We start from the raw sequence: 20985 nt of genomic DNA on the forward strand, positions 1-20985 counted from the left end.
TTCTAGTCTGGACAATGGACATTAAATGAGGATGACGTCTTGAGGGTTAGTACTGTTGGAAGTGGTATAATAGCCACTTTTGATGAAAGGTCGACTTTGCCTTTCATCCTTTCTGGGTCGATACATTACGTACCAGTTCACACCCGGGGTCGATATAATCAACTTAATCCGTTTGCCTGTCCTTGTTTGTCCTCTCTGTGTCTAGCCCCTTGTAGGTAGTAAAGAAATAGGTAAAATAGCCAATCAAGTTATCTACAAATCAAGGGACCTAATTTAAATGTTTGCAACAGAGCAGGAATTAACTGAAGGAACCCTTAATTCTTAATGCCAACCTGCCCAAGACTACCCCTAGTTTCTATGATACAAACTTCCTGTTTTAAGGTAATCTAAATTAAAACCTTTGAGTAAACGTTTGTGTTAAGTTCCAAATACCAGCTTCTTAACAACCAAGTTACTTTAACCCTTTAGTGTCCAGATTATTCTATCAAACATAATGCCTCTTGATTCCCATTGATTTGAATTAATCATGCATTATCTCATATCTTCAAGATCTTGATGGTGTAATTACTTAATGTAGAATAACATTGTAGGGTAGGTGAGAGAGCCTGGATCTGGTCAGTTTGAACATAAAACAGATTAACTATTTTGGCCGGATATGGCCGCTTTAAATACTAAAGGGTTAATGAATTCTTTATCATTTTGAAAGTTAACTGAAACACAGGCAATATATTTCAACAGAAACAAAAGTGTTAAGTCCACCTGGTCCTAAACCAATGTGTGGCATTCATATGGCATTTTATTTCTACATTTTTCACAAAGTGATTTAACCTTTTACCTTACTGTATGTCTTTTGAAACACACATATATTTCTTTACTGCCCACAAGAGGCTAAAGATAGAGGGGACAAACAAGGACAGACAAACGGATTAAGTCGATTACATCGACCCCAGTGCGAAACTGGTACTTTATTTAATCGACCCCGAAAGGATGAAAAGGTAAAGTCGACCTCGGCGGAATTTGAACTCAGAACGTAATGACAGACGAAATACCGCTAACCATTTCGCCCGGTGTGCCAACGTTTCTGCCAGCTCGCTGCCTTTTTACATTGTTAGTAATACCTATTTCTTTTGAAACACACATAAACTACTCTTAATTCATTCTAAAGTAATAAAGTGAAACACCTTTGTTATTAATCTGGTGTTTGGAACATAAATTTAACATGAAATTTTGATGAACGCTTTTGATTTAGATCTCTTGGAAACAGTGAATTTATATCCTAAAACCAGAGGTGGTCTCAGACAGTTTGGTATCAAAAGCGGAGGAACAAATTCACAAAATACAAAGATTGTTGTCATCGTCATGATCTTTGATTTGACGTCCACTTTTCAATGCTTGCATGGGTCACATGGAATTCATCATGGCAGATATAATATAATATATATATATATATATAATCAATTAGTCCCCTCCTCAAAAATTTCGGGCCTTGTACCTATAATAGAAAGGATTATTATTATTTGATAGTGGCCAGGCTGTTGTCATGTACCTTGTTTGGACACATGTTTATACCATTTCTCGTTGGTTTTTCGGTTGTAGTGTTGACATATTATCCAGTGGACATAACTACTTACTCGGTCATATCTGTATATATATATAATATATATATATATATATATATATACAACAGCTATGGTATCATCTGAGATCAGTATATCAGCGTATTTTGCTTCTGTTTTCTATTTTGTTGTTTTTTCGTGTATAGAGACCCCCCCACCACGTTTGCTTTTTTTCCTGTTACTTTAGTACCTGTTATTATAGACAATAAAGTGTTCTACTTTTCGTTTCTTAGTATTTTTCTAACTGTTGTTATTTTATAGTAGTTCTTTATCTGTGTTAGGTTGCGACCTCCTTCAAAGTGGGGGTAGATATATTTATCTGTGTTGTTCTGGGGGTAGTGACTTCATATTCTGTCGTTAGTTTCCTAACAAGATTGTGAACATGGTGGGACAAAACGTCACATAGCATTTCGTGTATCTATCTTGATTTTCTGAGTTCAAATTCTGTCAAGGTTGACTTAGCCTTTCATCCTTTCAGCATTGATGACTAGCCCCTCACCACCACCAAATTTCAGGCCCACTGCCCCTTATAATAAAAACAACAACAACTGCCACCACCAGCACCATCACCACCACCACCACCACCACTGTGATCCTCCTCAACATTATCTTAAGATGTGTGAAGCCTTTTCCTGTCCAGATAAAACATTGGAGCTTCACAATCAAAGTGTTAAACAGCAAAAAAACTAAGACAAATGATTGTTACAAAATAAACATCAAACATGTATTAAAGTGTGGAGGGAGATACCACTGGTGTCATAAAGTAGTAGTAGTAGTATTAGTAGTAGCAGCAGTAGTAGTAGTAGTAGTAGTAACAACGGTGGTGAAGGTTACAATTTAATGACTTGAAGGAATTTTATTCAAAGGAAGAATAAACATAAATCTGTTTGTCTGACCTAGATGTAGCCCAGGAAGCTCTGTGTGTGTGGTGTGTGTGTGTGTGTGTGTGTTGTGTGTGTGTGTGTGTGTGTATGCACATATGGACATCTATATGCATGTATTTATGTACAAGGTGTGGATGCATGCACATATGTATGAAAGATTGCTCACACACACACACACACACGTATCTCTAAAAGTATGTATGAATATATATATATATATGTTTATATATATATATATATATATACACATACATATATACATACATACATACATATACATACATATATACATACATACATACATATACATACATATATACATACACAAAAATACATACACACATACATACACACACATATATACATACACACATACACATACACACATACACACACACATATACATACACACACACATACACACACACACATACACATACACACACATACATACACACACATACATACACACACACACACACACATATACATACACACACACACACATACATACACACACACACACACATACATACACACACACACACACAAACACATATATATATATATAAATAAACATATATAAATACAGCAAATCCCTTTATTATTCTGAACCATAAAAATAAACTTTTTCTCACAAATCTATGTTATTGTTTTTTTCCTAAATAGTTTTCCATTTTCTTTTCTTCTTTCTGTGTGGTTGTTTATTACTTGTCTGGCCAGGGTGGGGAAAGGGTAGAGACAAAAATGTGAAGAAAACCCTATAGTCATTGTCATCATCATTGTGACATCCATTTTTTTGTTCCAAGATTGCATAGATTGGACACAGTTTGTTGAGGCAGATTTTTTACAAGCGGATGCCCTTCCTGTCACCAATCCTTAACTGCTCCCAATTAAGGTAATATTTCCCCCACGAACAGACATGATTTTTCAAGGGAAGGCTAGAAGAAAACACAATATTGCTTGTATGATGGTGATGGTTAGTCACAACCATTACGTGATGTGGGGACAAGGGCACCATCCACACACACACACACACACCGTTTCTTAATTCTTAGGACATAAACAACATACAATTCTTGTTAATAGAAAATAAAGATTCTAAAATGGGGAGAAAAATTTGAAGGATTGCTTTAGTCCAATGGTAGGACACCTGTCATGTTTATAGAAGATGTGGGTTCAAGTCCCAGGAACAACCTTTGGCTCTGGTGTCTAAATGGTTCTTAACCCAGTATTTATATACTATTATTTATAGCCTCATCTACTCTGAGATTCACCATTCCTAAAAATAATTACACACACACATCATCATTGTTTAATGTCCACCTTCCATGCTGGCATGGGTTGGATGGTTTGACAGGAGCTGGCCAGGCAGGAGCCTGCACTGGACTTCTGCACCTGTTTTGGCATAGTTTTTACAGCCAGGTGCCCTTCCTAACACCAACCACCCTGTAGAGTGGACAGAGTGATTTTGATATGGCCCAGGTGAGGTCAGTTTTGGCATGATTTTTACAGCTGGATGCCCTTCCAAACGCCAAGCACTTTACAGTGTGGACTGAATGCTTTTTGTGTGGAATATGTCCATTACATTGTAAGCATTTTGAGCAAGTCTTCAAATCCATTCACAAGGCATTGGTCAGTCTGAGGTTGTAGTAGAAGACACTTTCCCAAGGTGCCATGCAATGGGATTGAACCCAAAACCATGTGGTTACAAAGTGAGCTTCTTAACCACACAACCATGCCCACACCTAAAATAAAAAAAAAAATCCCAAATACATAATGATGAAATATGAAAAAAAATCTACCTGGAACGTTTTGGATCACAGCCTCTGGTCAGTCATGGTTGACCTTGGGTCAAAGAACACCGGCAAGAGATAAGTATAAAAGTAAAATTACTCATAAGCTGGATTACAATAATCTATTTTAGTGATTGATTGATTGTTGTTGTTGTTATACAACCCCAGGCCAGTCCTGATTGAGCTGATATACTGTGTTCCAACCATGATCCACCTGTCTTTTGTTGTCCTTTATCGAAAGTCTGTCTAAGGCAACATTATTTAATATGTCTTTTAAGGGGGTAGGATGTGATTTGAGGGAAATTTAGTTGTTAAGGTAGAAGGGAAAAGAAAGGTAGAGAGGAAGAAAGAAAGAGAGGGGAGGTAAAAAAAAGGAAGAGAGAAAGACAGAGAAAAAGAGGTGAAAGAAAGACAGGAAGAAAAAAGGAAAAGGAAGAAAGAAAAAGAAAATAAACAGAAAAAAAGGAAGAAAATGAAAGAAAGACAAAAAAAGGCAGAATGAAAAAAGAAAAACAACATGAGAGTACATACCCTTCAGCAAGAACAACACATCGTCTGCCCTTTTCCAAAGGAACTTTAAACATCTTCTTTTCCAACATGGTTTCAGACTTACAGTTATTGGTTTGGTAAGGAATGCTGTTAGGGTTGCCTTTGTGCCAAGATGGCACAAGACCCCACCTCATCGGCTGGATTACACGCTTGGATTTAATTTCTGCTTCAGCCGTGTCTTGGAAATGTTGACTGGAAATCATGACTGGTCTGTAAGTAAACACAAAATCATCATCATCATCATCATTTAGCGTCCGTTCTCCATGCTAGCATGGGTTGGATGGTTCAACTGGGGTCTGTGAAGCTGGAAGGCTTCATCAGGCCCAGTCAGATCTGGCAGTGTTTCTACGGCTGGATGCCCTTCCTAATGCCAACCACTCCTTGAGTGTAGTGGGTGCTTTTTACGCGCCACCCACACAAGTGCCAGACAGAGCTGGCAAACGGCCACGGACGGATGGTGCTTAAATAATAAAGTTCTTACATTGGAACATTAATGTGTAGGGTGGAGGGATATTGTCATAGTGGAGGCACATGGCTTAGTGGTTGGGGTGTCAGCATCATGACCGTAAGGTTGTGGTTTCGATTCCTGGACCGGCGATGCATTGTGTTCTTGAGCAAAACACTTCATTTCACGTTGCTCCAGTCCACTCAGCTGGCTAAAATGAGTAACGCTGCGATGGACTGGCGTCCCGTCCAGCTGGGGAACACGTATGCCATTGAAACTGGGAAACTGGGCCCATGAGCCTGGCTAGGCTTTAGAAAAAAGGAGGGATATTGTCATCACAATAATTTAAGGTCCACTTCCTCAGTGTTTATGAATGGGTTAAACGGGAATTTAATGAGGCAGATTTTCTATGTCTGGACGGCCTTCCTGTCACCAACCCCCACCTGTTTCCAAGCAAGGTAATATTTCCCTCATAGCTAGACACATATAGAATGGTAACTATATTTTTGAAAATAATTTAAGCAGTAAGCTTAGCTGATGAGCTTTCAGTGTCAATTCGGCACAGAAAGCAAAATCCATTGATACTGGGATATTTACTCTTCTCTTTGTAGTTTTACAAATAGGGATGACCATTTATCTAAATGTATTTCTACATTCTCTGTGTGCGTTTACATATAGTGAGAGACACGTGGCTTTGGAGTCTTAACTCTTCTTTCTAGCAAACAGGTACACTTTGTACCCTGACTTTTAATATATACTAGCACTATGACCCGACAACGCCAGGTCATAGTGCAAATGCATGCACACATACATGCGAGTACTGTCCAAATCTCTGACCAATCACATACAGCTAGCTGGCATTCAATTGGCGTATCAAGTTTCGGGCATTTTGATTGGGTTTTGGATAGAAAATTCACAAAAGAGTCACTTCTATTGATTTTATAATGGCTTTGCGGGGTGACTGGGGAAATGTAAAGATGTGCACGGCCACTCTTGGATAGTTTTGAATGACCATAGAAAGTGCGAGCTCTCTAACTGAAAAATTGTGGATTTGTATAAAGGACACACACAGACAGACATTTTGCCGTTTATATATATAGAGATTTTGCCTGTTTGGTTATGTTTGCTGGCCACTTTATCATTATGTATATCAAAAGGATGTGTTATAATACTATTTCACAAATACAAAAACATCCATACCAACAATCCAACATACCCCCATCATCAGCTGCCACATGGATATCATTATGGTTTCGACACATTTAGTGATATATAAGACATACTTTTTCTCATTAGAAGTGTTACAAAAAGATCATCCTAGGTTCTATATGCAAAGCTGGATCCTATATTACATGTTTTAAGCATTAAAAACATTGGGTTGTATCTAATATGCCAGTGTGCCATTTATAGCCGCAAAAATGGTGCGTGTGTGTGTGTATATATATATATATATATATAAAGCAAGATTAATAAATAGCTTATTCTCTGAGTAGCAACAAACAGCCCATTCAATTATTATTAGTTGTTGCTTACTGAGGAGTTTACCGAGAATTTGGGAGAGAGAGAGAGAGAGGGAGAGGAAATTTATACAAGAAACTAGTTACTTGTTTTAAAGGTTGGTATTATTATAGACACTAAATTTATCAAAAGTAAACCCACTATCTATACGATGCATGGGTAATAAATATGCTCTTGTTCTCCACACTAGGTGCTGGCCGAAGCAATTTGAAATATCCACCAAAAAACAAACTGCTTTTTGTCAGGATTTTGTGGCTGGTATAAAGCAGAGGCTTTCAACAGGTTCTAAATATCTGTCTATTGGAATGTGTGTGTGTCAAGATATATATATATATATATATACACACACACACATTTTATACACACATACACACACAATATAGATAATAAAGTGGGACATTCTCGTGACATATGCGCTCTTACTCTCATATATATATCCACATACACAAATACATACACTGACATATATTAACATATATGTGAGTGTGTGTGTGTATATATATCTCTATATATAAATATATATATATATGCATATAAGCATGCGCGCACACACACATTTATATGTGTACAAGTGCATGTATGTATATCTATGCATTTATGCATGCTAGTGTACACACACTACACAGAGTCAAAGGTGATCAACAGATGCAGAAAAATGATCTCTCCACTCCTAGGTAATGCCTGTCTACTATGTGTCTGTAACATACATATACACATTGCATATAAATGCAATTTAGACTACAAATGGTGGATTCTTATTCATTCATATTTAAGAACCTGTTTCTGCACACAAGCCCATATATATATATATATATATAGTTAATCCAAACAAGAAAGCACAAAAAAACACAACAACACGAGGACGTGGAACAAATATAGTATTATTGGATGCTCAGGAAAGAAGGAGGGTTTAACGTTTCGAGCGGAGCTCTTCGTCGGAAACATAGGAGAAGGAAAGATCCAGAGAAGGGAAGACAGAGGAAAAAAAAATCGCCAACAGTACACATGCGGTCACATTTTGAAAGCTGAAGTTGTCTGTGTGTGGCAGGTTTGGTAGCCTTCTCCTCCAAGACCCTGCGGCGCAAGTTGACCAAAATTGAGAGTATGATAGAAGAAGGCTTGCTCTTCCTTCCGTAGAAGAAAAAATTCAAATCGGACCATGTTAACACCAAAAATTATCTACATCAAAAAGGTGCTTTTTTCTCTGAAAATTCCTACTTTTTACGATTTTTTTACTGTTGTGTTGCCAATTTTTCGGTGTATTTCAACCAGAAAAATGTTCACTTAAAGAGAATAACAAGCTACATAATACAAAATTTTTACTTTTCAAAAATTCCAATTCTAAAGAAAAGAAAACAAGCCTGAGCAACGCTGGGCTATACTGCTAGTATATACATATATATATATATATATATTTATGAGTAACAAAGAGAGACAGGTGTCAAGTCATGACAGCCATTTCTAATGACTCCTTTAATTGATTAATGAGAACATTACATCATTGCAAAGAAACCCTTTTTGTCAGTTGAATTTACACCTAACTACACACAGAATATGAGAACAAACTGCCTTGATTTTTACTTATAAATCTTTATTCCCAAACTTTTGACTTGGAATTTTTACTCAGAGGTTAAAAAAATTATGATGGATCTAAACTTAGAGGACCAAACTGAACCCGTGAAGCCAAGCAACTCTTTAGCCTGGGGTGTATAATAGAAGACATTTGCCCAATGTGCCTAACAGTAGAACTGAACCCAAAACCACAGGTTCGAGAAACCAACCTCTTAACCACACAGCCACTCCCATGAAATCAACCAAACCAATAACAACTTCCAATTCAATTTAGCAGTGATGTTGGATAAGGTTTTCCAGCTCAATAGACTGAAGTTAATCAATAACAAAAACTATGTTTAATGGACAGTTTTATTTAATGTTTGAAGTGTGTGTGTGTGTGTGTGTGTGTGTGTGTGTGTTCATTATCAGGTGAATCTATTATCCTGTAGCTAAATAAGGTGATTGGTACTCTAAGTCAGGTGTATGTATACCTGGAAATTTGAACTACATATTTTCTTTTTACTTGTTCCAGTCACTGGACTGTGGCCATGCTGGGGCACCTCCTTGAAAGGATTTTCATTGAACAACCCTTCATCCGTACATTTGTTTCATATAAGCTTGATATTTATTCTATCCATCTCTTTTTGCTGAACTGCCAAATTACAGGGACATAAACAAACCAACAACGGTTGTCAGGTGATGGTAGAGGTCCAATACAAAATCACACACATAGACATTCTTTTATGTGTTTCAGCGCAACATCTGTGGCCATGCTGTGATACCACCAGTGTTAGCATCTTTTCACTGGCCCTTCTTTTGTGATTGGCTTTTTTGAAATTGCTGACCCTTTTTTGAAATTCTTGCTATGTTATCAGTTTCTCTGGGACCATGGATGGCAGAGGGTCAAGCTGTTTCTTGGAAACCTCTACCCCTACACACAAACACACACACACCTGTAAAAGTAAAAGAAAGAATACTACAAACATCATGAAACATGTAAAATATATAATATTTCAAGGTCTGATCAAAATGTATCAGGATGGTTGCCATGGTAACAGATCTAAAGTACACAGAGTGAAGTCAGATGGCACAGATTGACCTTGAACTTTGTCAAGCACGGACACTATGCTGTAACATTCTCGCTTGTGTAGTTTACATCACAGTGCTTCGAAGTAAAGCAAGAAGAGCGTGGTTGCCTTAAAAAAGAAGATCAGGTTTCAGCTGCACAGGATCTCCTTGTGTTGAGAAGATGTTAACCTTTTTGAAACATAGCCATAGCAGGTAATGAATCAGAGGTCTATGGCTATGATCCCAAAATCAAGACTCAGTCTTCTCAGTGGAAGACCCCAACAAGATTTCAAGATTTCAAAGAAACCCAAGAGAATGCAACAAGGCAGCTGCTTGCTATTCCAGAAAAAAAAAAGGGGCTCCAGGGATGCTTCCATCAATGGAAACGATGCTGGACAGGGTATCTGTGGTTTCAGAAGGGGATTCGTTCAAAGGAGATTGAATGCCGAATTGATACATGTCGTATAGTTTTCTTTATATAACATCAGTCCCCTGATATTTTTTTTTATCGGACATCATAAATAAAAAAACAAATCCAAAGTTTGTGGATAAGTTCCAACTCACGTGTAATGTCCAGGGGAAATATTATATGAGGGGAAGAAGGTTTTTCCATTCTGAGCATTTTTCCAAACCGGTTTTTGGAAGGTTCCATTGCTGTCTTTAAATGCACATCCTTTGCAGATAGCATCGGGATCCAGAGCACTAGAAAGATAAAAAAAACAACAAATAAAAAACAATAATTTCAAGAGCAGATGAAAATAAAACGAAACTTTCAGAATCAAGTGTTTCTGTTTCCCTTTCTACTGGAAGCACAACGCCTCAAATTTTGAGGAAAGAGATTAAGTCGATTAGATTGACCCCAGTGCATAACTGGTACTAATTTTATTGACCCTGAAAGGATAAAAGGCAAAGTCAACCTTGGCAGAATTTGAACTCAGAACGTAGCAATGGGTGAAACACCGCTAAGCATTTTGCCAGGTGTGCTAACGATTCTGCCAGCTCACTGCTCTTCTGTTGAATAAAATCAATATATGGATTGTAGTCTGGTACTTATTCTATCAGTCTGTTTTGCAAAACCATTAAGTTACAGGGACATAAACAAACCAACTCCAATTTTTAAGGCAGGGTCAAAGGGGACAAACACACAGCATATATTTACACATGTATATATATGCACACTCACACGCACACACACACACACGCAATAAGTTTCCACACAGTTTCCATCTATGAAATCCATTCATAATGGCATTAGTCAACCTGGGGTTATAAAGCTGAAGACACTTGCCAACGTACAATGCAGCATGATTGAACCTGAAACCACGGGGGTTGCAAAGTGAGCTTCTTAACCACACAGCCATGCTTGCACCTAAATAAATGTGCACCCCCAACGCCAGGAATTGAACCTGGCCTACCTGTGTGAAAGCCAGGAATCCTATCCACAAGACCACATTACTCTCTTTTTACTTGATTCGGTCATTTGACTGCAGCCATGCTGGAGCACCGCCTTTAATCGAGCAACTCGACCCTGGCACTTATTCTTTTCTAAGCCCAGTACTTATTCTATCGGTCTCTTTTGCCGAACCACTAAGTAACGGGGACATAAACACACCAGCATCGGTTGTCAAGCAATGCTAGGGGGACAAACACAGACACACAAACACACACACACGCATATATATATATATATATATATACGACGGGCTTCTTTCAGTTTCCGTCTACCTAATCCACTCACAAGGCATTGGTCGGCCCGAGGCTATAGTAGAAGACACTTGCCCAAGGTGCCACGCAGTGGGACTGAACCCAGAACCATGTTGTTGGTATCAATAAATAAGAAATAAAAGGCAAAGTTGACACCCATCACATCCCTGACCTACCCAGTGGAATTTGAACATAAGACTTAAAGACATCTAGCTGTAAACCACTTGTCACTCGTCCACCATTCTACCAATTATGTTTTCCAACGGCCTTGTTTTCTTAATCATATTAAAATAACATATGTTCCATTTTAAAATTTAAAAAAAAAACATTTTATTTTATTTTTTTTTTTTTTCCTCTTCTGAACTGTGTATTCCATGGGAAAATGTTGTTGGAGAAAATTGTTATTAAAAAAAATACTTTGCCTTCCTCAAAAATATAACAAATTTTTGAAATTATTTTTGCAATTGGTCATAAAATGAAATTATTCACAACTTGACATGGTGATAACCACATGGTTTCAAAACAGGAAAAAAGAAAAGTGAGTGTGTATGTGTGTATATTTACTCTTTTTTTACTCATTTCAGCTATGTAGGTGTGGTCATGCTGGAGCACACACACACACATTATATATAATAATAATGATAATAATAATAATAGAAATAATAGAGGATAAAACTTTTTTTTTAAATTTTATCAGGACTTAATTTTGTTTAGGCCTGGTACTTATTTTATCAATCTCTTTTGAAGAAATGCTAAGTTATGGGGACATAAACACACTAACACCGGTTGTCAAGTGGTGGTGGTGGTGGTGGTGGGGACAAACACAGACACACCCATACACCCCTACCCACCCATACACCCCTACCAACCCATATATACACATACACAACAGGATCCCTTTGGTTTCCTTTTACCAAATTCACCTGAGGCCTCAAGCCTAAGACACTTGCCTAAGGTGCCATGCAGTGGGACTGAACCTGGAACCATGTGGCTGAGAAGTAAATTTCTTACCACACACCATGCTTGTTTACGTGTGTGTGTGTGTGTGTGTGTGTGTGTATATATTTTTCTTTTTTTCTTTTACTTGTTTCAGTCATTTGACTGCGGCCATGCTGGAGCACCGCCTTTAGTCGAGCAAATCGACCCTGGGACTTATTCTTTGTAAGCCCAGTACTTATTCTATCGGTCTCTTTTGCCAAACCGCTAAGTGACGGGGACGTAAACACACCAGCATTGGTTGTCAAGCAATGCTAGGGGGACAAACACAGACACACACACATACACACACACACACACACACACATATATACGACAGGCTTCTTTCAGTTTCCGTCTACCAAATCCACTCACAAGGCATTGGTCGGCCCGGGGCTATAGCAGAAGACACTTGCCCAAGATGCCACGCAGTGGGACTGAACCCGGAACCATGTGGTTGGTTAGCAAGCTACTTACCACACAGCCAATCCTGCGCCTATATATATATATATATAATATATATATATATATATATATATATACATACACACACTCACACTGTTCTAGTGAAGTTGTTAGTGTATGTGCGTGAGTGAATATATGAGAGAGAGAGAGGAGGGGATGCAATAGAATAAGTACCAGATTTTAAAAAAAGATAAGCACTGGGACTGATCTATTAGACTAAAACCCTTGAAAGCAGAGCCCCAGTATGGCCACAGTCCAATGACTGAAACAAAAAAAAATTTTTTTTTTAAAAAAGGAAATTTATAAAGAAAATAGTATATACATATATATACACACACACATATGCTCATACATTAAATAAATTAAGGAATATTGTTAGTGGATGTGAATATAAGACAAGTTATCTAGACATACATACACACACTATTACGTCAAAGGACAGATATAATCTTTGTGTGTGTGTGTGTGTGTGTTTGTACGTCAGACAAGTTACTTATAGATTGTTAAGTTGGTCTTAGCTAAGCAAGAACTCGTATGATATTAACCTGTTACCTCACAAGAACCAGGCCTTCACAGTAAATTTCAAAGAGTTTTGTGAAATAAATTCTTCTTATTAACCTATATTGAAATCACCTTTCACCATTTACCTGTTTCAGTCAATGGACTGTGGCCACGTTAGAGCACTTCTTTAAAGGGTTTTAGTTTCTAGTCAAACAAATCAACCCTAATACTTATTTTATTAGTCAGTTTTGCTGAACTACTGAGTCACGGGATGCAAACAAACCAACACCTTACATCATCATCCATCAAATGTTTTGAGATGCATGTAACACACTGCCCATGTGGCCTGATATTTCCATGCATGTAGCTCAGCGCTCACCATCCATGTAGCCTGATGTTTGCTGCCCATGTAGCTCAACACTTGCCACCCATTCCTATCAAAGTCACCTTCCTCAACGGATCTTGTCTTGTAAATGCTTTGTGACCACACCCGCACTGGTGCCACATAGAAAGCACCCAGTACATTCTGTAAAGTGGTTGGTGTTGGGAAGGGCATCCAGCTGTAGAAAACCATACCAAAGCAGAGGCTGGAGCATGGTACAGCTCTCTGACTCAGCAGTCTATGTTCAACTATGTAATTCATGTCCGTATGGAAAAAAGGGGCATTAAATGCGTTTCTTTATTACCCACAAGGGGCTAAACATAGAGGGGACAAACAAAGACAGACAAACGGATTAAGTCGATTACATCAACCCCAGTGCGTAACTGGTACTTAATTTATCGACCCTGAAAGGATGAAAGGCAAAGTCGACCTCAGCGGAATTTGAACTCAGAACGTAACGGCAGACGAAATACGGCTACACATTTCGCCTGGTGTGCTAACGGTTCCACCAGCTCGCCGCCTTTCTGCCAGGACAAATTTAATATAACTTCATTGAGTGGACATGCTCGAGTGACTTCACGGATCCGGTATGTTTTCAGTGACAGGATATGCCCCAGTGATTTGGTCATCATTTGCTGCTTTCTTATACCCACATGCAACACAATAAATGAAAGGGAGCATTATTGAAACACAGTGTTTAACAGACTACAGCATAATATAAACAGCCATTTTCCCATGCTTGCTTGCAGGAGTGCAAGGGGATGGGGAGAGGTTTTTTGTTAAAGCAAAAGGTTTTTTTTACAGCTGAATGCTCATCCAAACATTCACCAACTCACTGCTTAATGATAGAATAAGGAGTGATGCCTGTATTTTTGTTCATTCAGGCAAACTGGAGCAAGCAGAACAAGGTGCCTTGCCCAGACACATAAGCAACTGGTACAGTCGGGAGATTTGAATATATGGCTGTTATATAACTGAACCTGAATTGTTTTTTGACTTAAAATATTACTACAACACAATTTTCCCACAACAGGCCCTGCTCTATTTAACATTATCCCAAAACAAATCAATGAAGAAAAAGACTCCCTCACCTTCAAACAATACCTGGACAAATTTCTTCACTGGATACCTACCAGACAAGCTACCCATACATCTTAGTCAACAATAACTCCCTACTTGTATAGGCCATCATACCACAAAACTCAAATTAACCCTTTAGTATTTAAACTTAGTGAAAAATGGGGTGGGGTGTAGTGAAAGCCTCGGAAATTTCAACCCCACACCCCATTGATCTTTTCAGCATCTATTTTTCAATGTATGTGGAAAAATATAGAGATTAAGAATATGGAAAACTTTTTTTTTAATCTCAAATTTATCATGAAAAACTTCAGGCAAATTTTTAGATAACACTCACACAATTTTCACTAAAAAAAAAAAAAAAAATCGGATTTTTTGCATGGTATCAACTACCCTGGCCTCCTAATATGCTACAAAACCCTTTTTGTAGTCCGAAAAAAGGGGTGGGGTGTGGTGGAAGCCTCGGAAATTTTACCCATTTATAAAGTGTAATTCACTACCTCTTTGTTTCTTAGTGGTTAAATAAATGGATTCTCAACAAAACACTTTTTCTTCAGTGTAAAATAAAAACAAAACTCTTTCGTGCCCAAAGTAATGTGTGTGTGTGGAGGGGGGGGGGAGAAAGATGAATGATTTAAAATAAATAAATAAGTGATTTAAAATAAATATATTTTAATTATTGTGTGAGAAAGTATATATAATCTGATTATAAAATATAGTGTCTTTCAAAAACATCCTAAATTTGAATACTATATCTCATGTAACATTTTACATTTTTATTTTGGGTGAACGCTGACACTTACCCTATCTCCCTCACACACTTTTTCTTTACCCTTTTTTGTTAGACGCAGTCAAACTCTCTCTCTCTTCCTCACACACACACATCAACACACAACTTCCCTCCCTCACACACACACACACACACATCCTGCCTTTTATAGCTATACAGATGTTTGTGGAGTGCTCAGCCACTTACACTTTAATTTCACAAGCTGGCTATTCCAGTGATCGGATCAACTAGAGAACACTCATCGTAACCAACAGAATGCCAGTTGTGTTATATATATTGACCTCACCTGCACTGGTGCCACAGAAAAAGCACTCAGTTCACTCTGTAGAGTGGTCGGTGTGAGGAAGGGCATCCAGCCACAAGAGACCATGCCAAAACAGACAACTAAGCACAGTGCAGTCTTCTGCCAAGCCAACTTCTTCTGCCAAACTGTCCAACCCATGCCAGCATGGAAAGCAGACATTAAATAATGATGATTATGATAATACACACACACACACACCAATTACTAAGTTAATAAAAAATACTGAACACATGAACTACATAATACTTAAGTGGATAAAGTAGCACAGAGTTGATAATTAAGTAGATAGCTGAGAGAGAGAGAGAGTTTGGGACTAGATCTAGATGGACAGATAAGGTAGGTCAGAAATTAGATAAAGGGAGATGTAAAGGATGGGGGGGCGGGTACTAAAATGTAATAATAATGCGATTCTGATCTGTTGAACTCCACTGTCATCTTTTTAGAGAAAAAAAGCCATTAGTGTTGGTTTATAAAATTGTAATGGTTTCCAGACTATTAACCACATTTTTTGAAGATGAAATATTGTTTCAATATTTACATCTATCTCTATATAAACGGCAGTTTGTCTGTTTGCGTGTCTGTGTGTCTGTTAGGTTGTACCCTCACCCTGACCACGGCTTTCAACTGATTCTGATGAAACTTGACACACACATAGCCCAATGCCATAATTCAAAACTAACGCAGCGAAAATTTTGAAAAGTTCCCTCAGTTCTGAAAAAAATCGATAAATTCGACATGGGATCGAGAATCAGAAACACAAACCACAGACTGTCTAGGGGACGCAACTCGACCTTTTTAACTCCCCAAAAAAATTTACCATCATTTTTTTCCCATTTTTTTGCTATTTTTTGGCTATAACTCTCTAAAAATGCTTTATAGTTATTTCCCTTACAAACCCGAGCAACGCCGGGCGATACTGCTAGTCTATAATACAAGGTGATATAGCTGCAGGCATGGCTGTGTGGTAAGAACCACATGGGTTTGGGTTCAATCCCATTGTGTGACACCCTGGGCAAGTGTCACTTATTATAGCCCTGGACCAACCAAAGTGCCGCCGGACTGGCTCCTGTGCAGGTGGCATGTAGAAAACACCTTTGAGTGTGTTCATTGCCAGTACCGCCTGACTGGCCCTTGTGCACTTGGCACGTTAAAGCACCCACTAGACTCTCAGAGTGGTTGGCATTAGGAAGGGCATCCAGCTGTAGAAACTTTGCCAGATCAGATTGGAGCCTGGTGCAGCCATCTGGCTCACCAGTCCTCAGTCAAACTGTCCAACCCATGCCAGCATGGAAAGCAGACATTAATTGACGACAATGATGATGATGATGATTTACTTTATGTAAGTTGGGTCAATTAAGTTAAATCTCTAAAGATTTATATTTAAACTAGCAGTATCGCCTGGCGTTGCTCGGGTTTGTAAGGGAAATAACTATATAAGCATTTTTAGAGAGTTACTTCCCTTATAGATGCCAATTCGGGCTTTCTTAGCCATTTCTGTTTTGGTGTCTTCAAGCCATGAAGTCGTTGTTCTAAAAGAACGCTGGTCTCCTTGACAACGCTTTACGACGTTGATTTCCTTACACTCCCTTCCCCACAGGTGCAGGTGTGACCATGGACGCCAACTCCGCTGCCATCGACACACGAAAAATTATGCATTAAAATGGAATAAAAAATGATGTTAAATTATTTTTTAAATCGTAGACTCATCGTAGATGTGCGCTAATACTCAGACGGGCTCGATATGAATCACGACTATAAGATACCCGAATTTGGTTAAACTGCACCGCAAAATGTGGGAGTAGTTAGGAATCTAAATCGAAGGGGACAGACACTCACACAACTACAGTTTTATATATATATAGATATTCATCATCTGAAAGTCCCCATTTTGTTTTACTTGCATACATATAGACATATTTTGTATTTCATATCCTGTTATATTTTAATGACTAATTTGTTTATCTGCATAATTGCCTCAACTTGATCCCTCTTATGTATCATCATCATCATCATCATCGTTTAACGTCCGTTTTCCATGCTAGCATGGGTTGGACGGTTCAACTGGGGTCTGGGAAGCCAGAAGGCTGCGCTAGGCCCAGTCTGATCTGGCAGTGTTTCTACAGCTGGATGTCCTTCCTAACGCCAACCACTCCGTGAGTGTAGTGGGTGCTTTTTACGTGCCACCAGCACAGGTGTCAGACGAGGCTGGCAAACGGCCACAAATCCGCCGAAACTACACCTGATTATATATAGACTTTAGATGAGTTGTAGTGCACCTGAGCACTGTACACAATTATTATTATTATTATTATTATTATTATCGGATGGTGCTTTTTACGTGCCACCAGCACATATGTATATGTGTATACACATGGTGAGCTTCTTTCAGTTTCTGTCTATCGAATCCACTCACAAGATTATGGTGAACCTGGCAGCTCTACAGTGCCATGACCTCATTGTGGGCACCAAAGGTGGCAAGGTGGGGGTCATCACATCAGGACTATTATTGGGGTCAAGATTGGTTTCGCTGAAACAACTTGTTGACCTTGACAGGAATTGAGTAAAAGTCTGTAAAAAGCCAAAAGAAATCCTGTATGGCATTTTGCCCAGCATTAACACATCTGCCAGTGCACCACCTGGTTTGCATAATTGGATGCCCTTTCCATCAGCAACCACTTCAGAGTATCATCATCATCATTGTTCGACCGTGGTCGAGACAATGGAATTTACCATGCTACGCCAGACTTCACGGTCCATCATGGCATTACAGAGGTCCTGTTGCTGGATGCCTGTATCCCTGGAGATTACATCAGGGTAGGAGAGTGTGCGCCCTCTGGTATTGCGAGTAGATGGCTTCCAGAGGAGAAGAGTAGAGTAGAAATTACTTCTTTTTCAGCTCTACAACAATGTCCAGCAAACTGAACTCTCCTACCTTTCACAAGAGATGACACAGGTGGTAGTTTCCCATATATTTGCATTTTGGTTGGATGGCGCTTCCACGAGAGTTTTTGAGCTCTCATAAGGAGGCTGGTGTAGGTTCCATCCAACCGCCTCTCAAGCTTCTTTGATAATGTCCAGGTTTCTGAGCCATATAGCAGAATTGGTTCGACTGTGGCTTTGAATATTTCAGAGTAAAGACTGGCTGTTATTTCCGCAAACCATTTGAATAAATAATGACATATGTATCCAGTATCTAACACAGAGACTCTAAGCAAATTATAATGAATAACAGGACTGTGTGGTCTTATTTACTATATTTTTTTTATATTGCTAAAAACTAAATTAGCATATAAATACAAATACAGCAATGATAAATAAAAAACTAAAATGGAGGGAAAAAAAGAAAAAAATGTGCAAAACTCTAATCATCTTTTGAGTGATGTTATCTTGTTGAGGCTGTTAAAAATATTATTGAGTTCCGTATAAGAAGCAATCTAAAACCAAAATCAGTCTGAATAGTTTCATTTGGTTAATCCATTTGATATGAAGTTGGTTGGAACTAATAAAAAGGGAAGGATGATGGTCTACGGATCATGTTTTTGTTGTTGCTTTGAAAATATGAAAGAGAGAGAGAAAATGAAAAAGAAGAGGAAGAAATCAAAAAAAAAAGGAAAAGAAGAAAAAGCAGAAAGTAAGAATAAAAGAATACAAACAGAAATATTGAAGAAGGAAGAAGTAGAAAAAGAAGGAAGAAGAGGAAAAGAAGAGGAAGAACTGAAGAAAGACAGAAAGAAAGAATAAAATCCAGTACTTGGCTGGTTATTTAAAACCCTTTGGCATCTGATCCAGCAATATCTGGCCCAAATAGTCTCCCTGTTTTATGTTGAAACTGGCCAGATCTGGCCTTTCATACCTACCCTACAATGCCATTCTAAAAATATACAATAGGTGCAGGAGTGGCTGTGTGGTAAGTAGCTTGCTTACCAACCACATGGTTCCGGGTTCAGTCCCACTGCGTGGCATCTTGGGCAAGTGTCTTCTGCTATAGCCCTGGGCCGACCAATGCCTTGTGAGTGGATTTGGTAGACGGAAACTGAAAGAAGCCTGTCGTATATATGTATATATATATATATATATATATATATGCGTGTGTGTGTTTGTGTGTCTGTGTTTGTCCCCCTAGCATTGCTTGACAACCGATGCTGGTGTGTTTACGTCCCCGTCACTTAGCGGTTCGGCAAAAAGAGACCGATAGAATAAGTACTGGGCTTACAAAGAATAAGTCCCGGGGTTGAGTTGCTCGAAACAAGTAAAAGAAAAAAAAAAAAAAGAAAATATACAATCACATCATGAAAATCTCAAAGCTCTGAGATAATTCATGACTAAATGAAAACAAGGAGAATGAATTAGGTTTTGACAATTTGAATGCTAAACGATTATTAATCAACAATGCAAAGATGCATGTTGGCAGGACTTGAACCCAAAGTGTGTAAATACCACCGGGAATTATTATTCAGTGCTCTTACTACTCTCTCAATTCACCACCTAACATCATTTGTGGCTTTTGTTTTTTTTTTGTCTTTGAAAACGAAGGGTGGAGGTTGTGATTTCAAATCTTAATTACAAGAGTCATTGGCTAAAAACAAAACAAAACAAAAATCCATAACATTCTATGAATACTAATTAGTCTTTGAACAGAAAGTATTCTTGAAACGAGGAAGTGCAATTTTATATTGGACATCACTGGAAATATCTTCTACTTCAGTCCTGGGTTGACCAATGCCTTGTGAATAAATATGGTAGATGGAAACTAAAAGAAGCCTGTCAAGTGTGTGTGTGTGTGTGCAAGTGTGTGTGCATGTGTGTGTGTGTGCATGCATGTGTGTGCATGCATGTGTGTGTGTGCGTGCATGCATGTGCATGCGTGTGTGTGTGTGTGTGTGTGTGTATACAGACAGACACATATACATATAAAAATTCGTTTTTTGGAACAGTGAATCTTGAAGTACATAAAGCTACACAAAAAGCAAGGAAATGTATTTATAGCCCTGTGTGCTTTGAGATCCACTGTTCCAGCAAAAAAAAAAAAAAAAAAAAAAAAAAGATCATTTCACATACTCTCAGATATTTACAAATTCTTATGACAACAAGAATGTGTGTGTGTGTCTCAATATTTCTCGAGTGCAGATTGCATTAAATAACCAGCTCTGGAGGAGTCGTCTTCCTCGAGTTAAAAATGGTAGTAACCGTTGGTTTCTATGGAACCGAGGTGGCGAAGTGGTGACAAAAGTTTCCAAATTCTTATGTTCATGCATTTGTTTTGCAAGAATCCTGAGGTGAAATCATGTGTTGAAACAGATATTGATGTATTGCGAATGCATCACTTTTTTTTTTTCTTTTAAACAATAATAAAACTA

The 20985-nt window shown here is 38.3% G+C and overlaps 1 protein-coding gene across 1 annotated transcript in view; it reads right to left on the reverse strand.

The window, feature by feature from the left end:
• The window catches only part of LOC115222835 (abasic site processing protein HMCES), a 112696-nt gene that overhangs the window by 37816 nt on the left and 53895 nt on the right, over positions 1-20985 (reverse strand). Inside the window, exons 2-3 of the mRNA XM_029793166.2 lie at positions 9995-10132; positions 4828-5055 (exon numbers count right to left, since the gene is read on the reverse strand). Of these exons, the coding sequence (XP_029649026.1) occupies positions 4828-5055; positions 9995-10132 (366 nt within the window). The remainder of the gene's footprint in view (positions 1-4827; positions 5056-9994; positions 10133-20985) is intronic.

Source organism: Octopus sinensis, linkage group LG21, assembly GCF_006345805.1.
Source record: "Octopus sinensis linkage group LG21, ASM634580v1, whole genome shotgun sequence".
NCBI classification, from domain to species: Eukaryota; Metazoa; Mollusca; class Cephalopoda; order Octopoda; family Octopodidae; genus Octopus; species Octopus sinensis.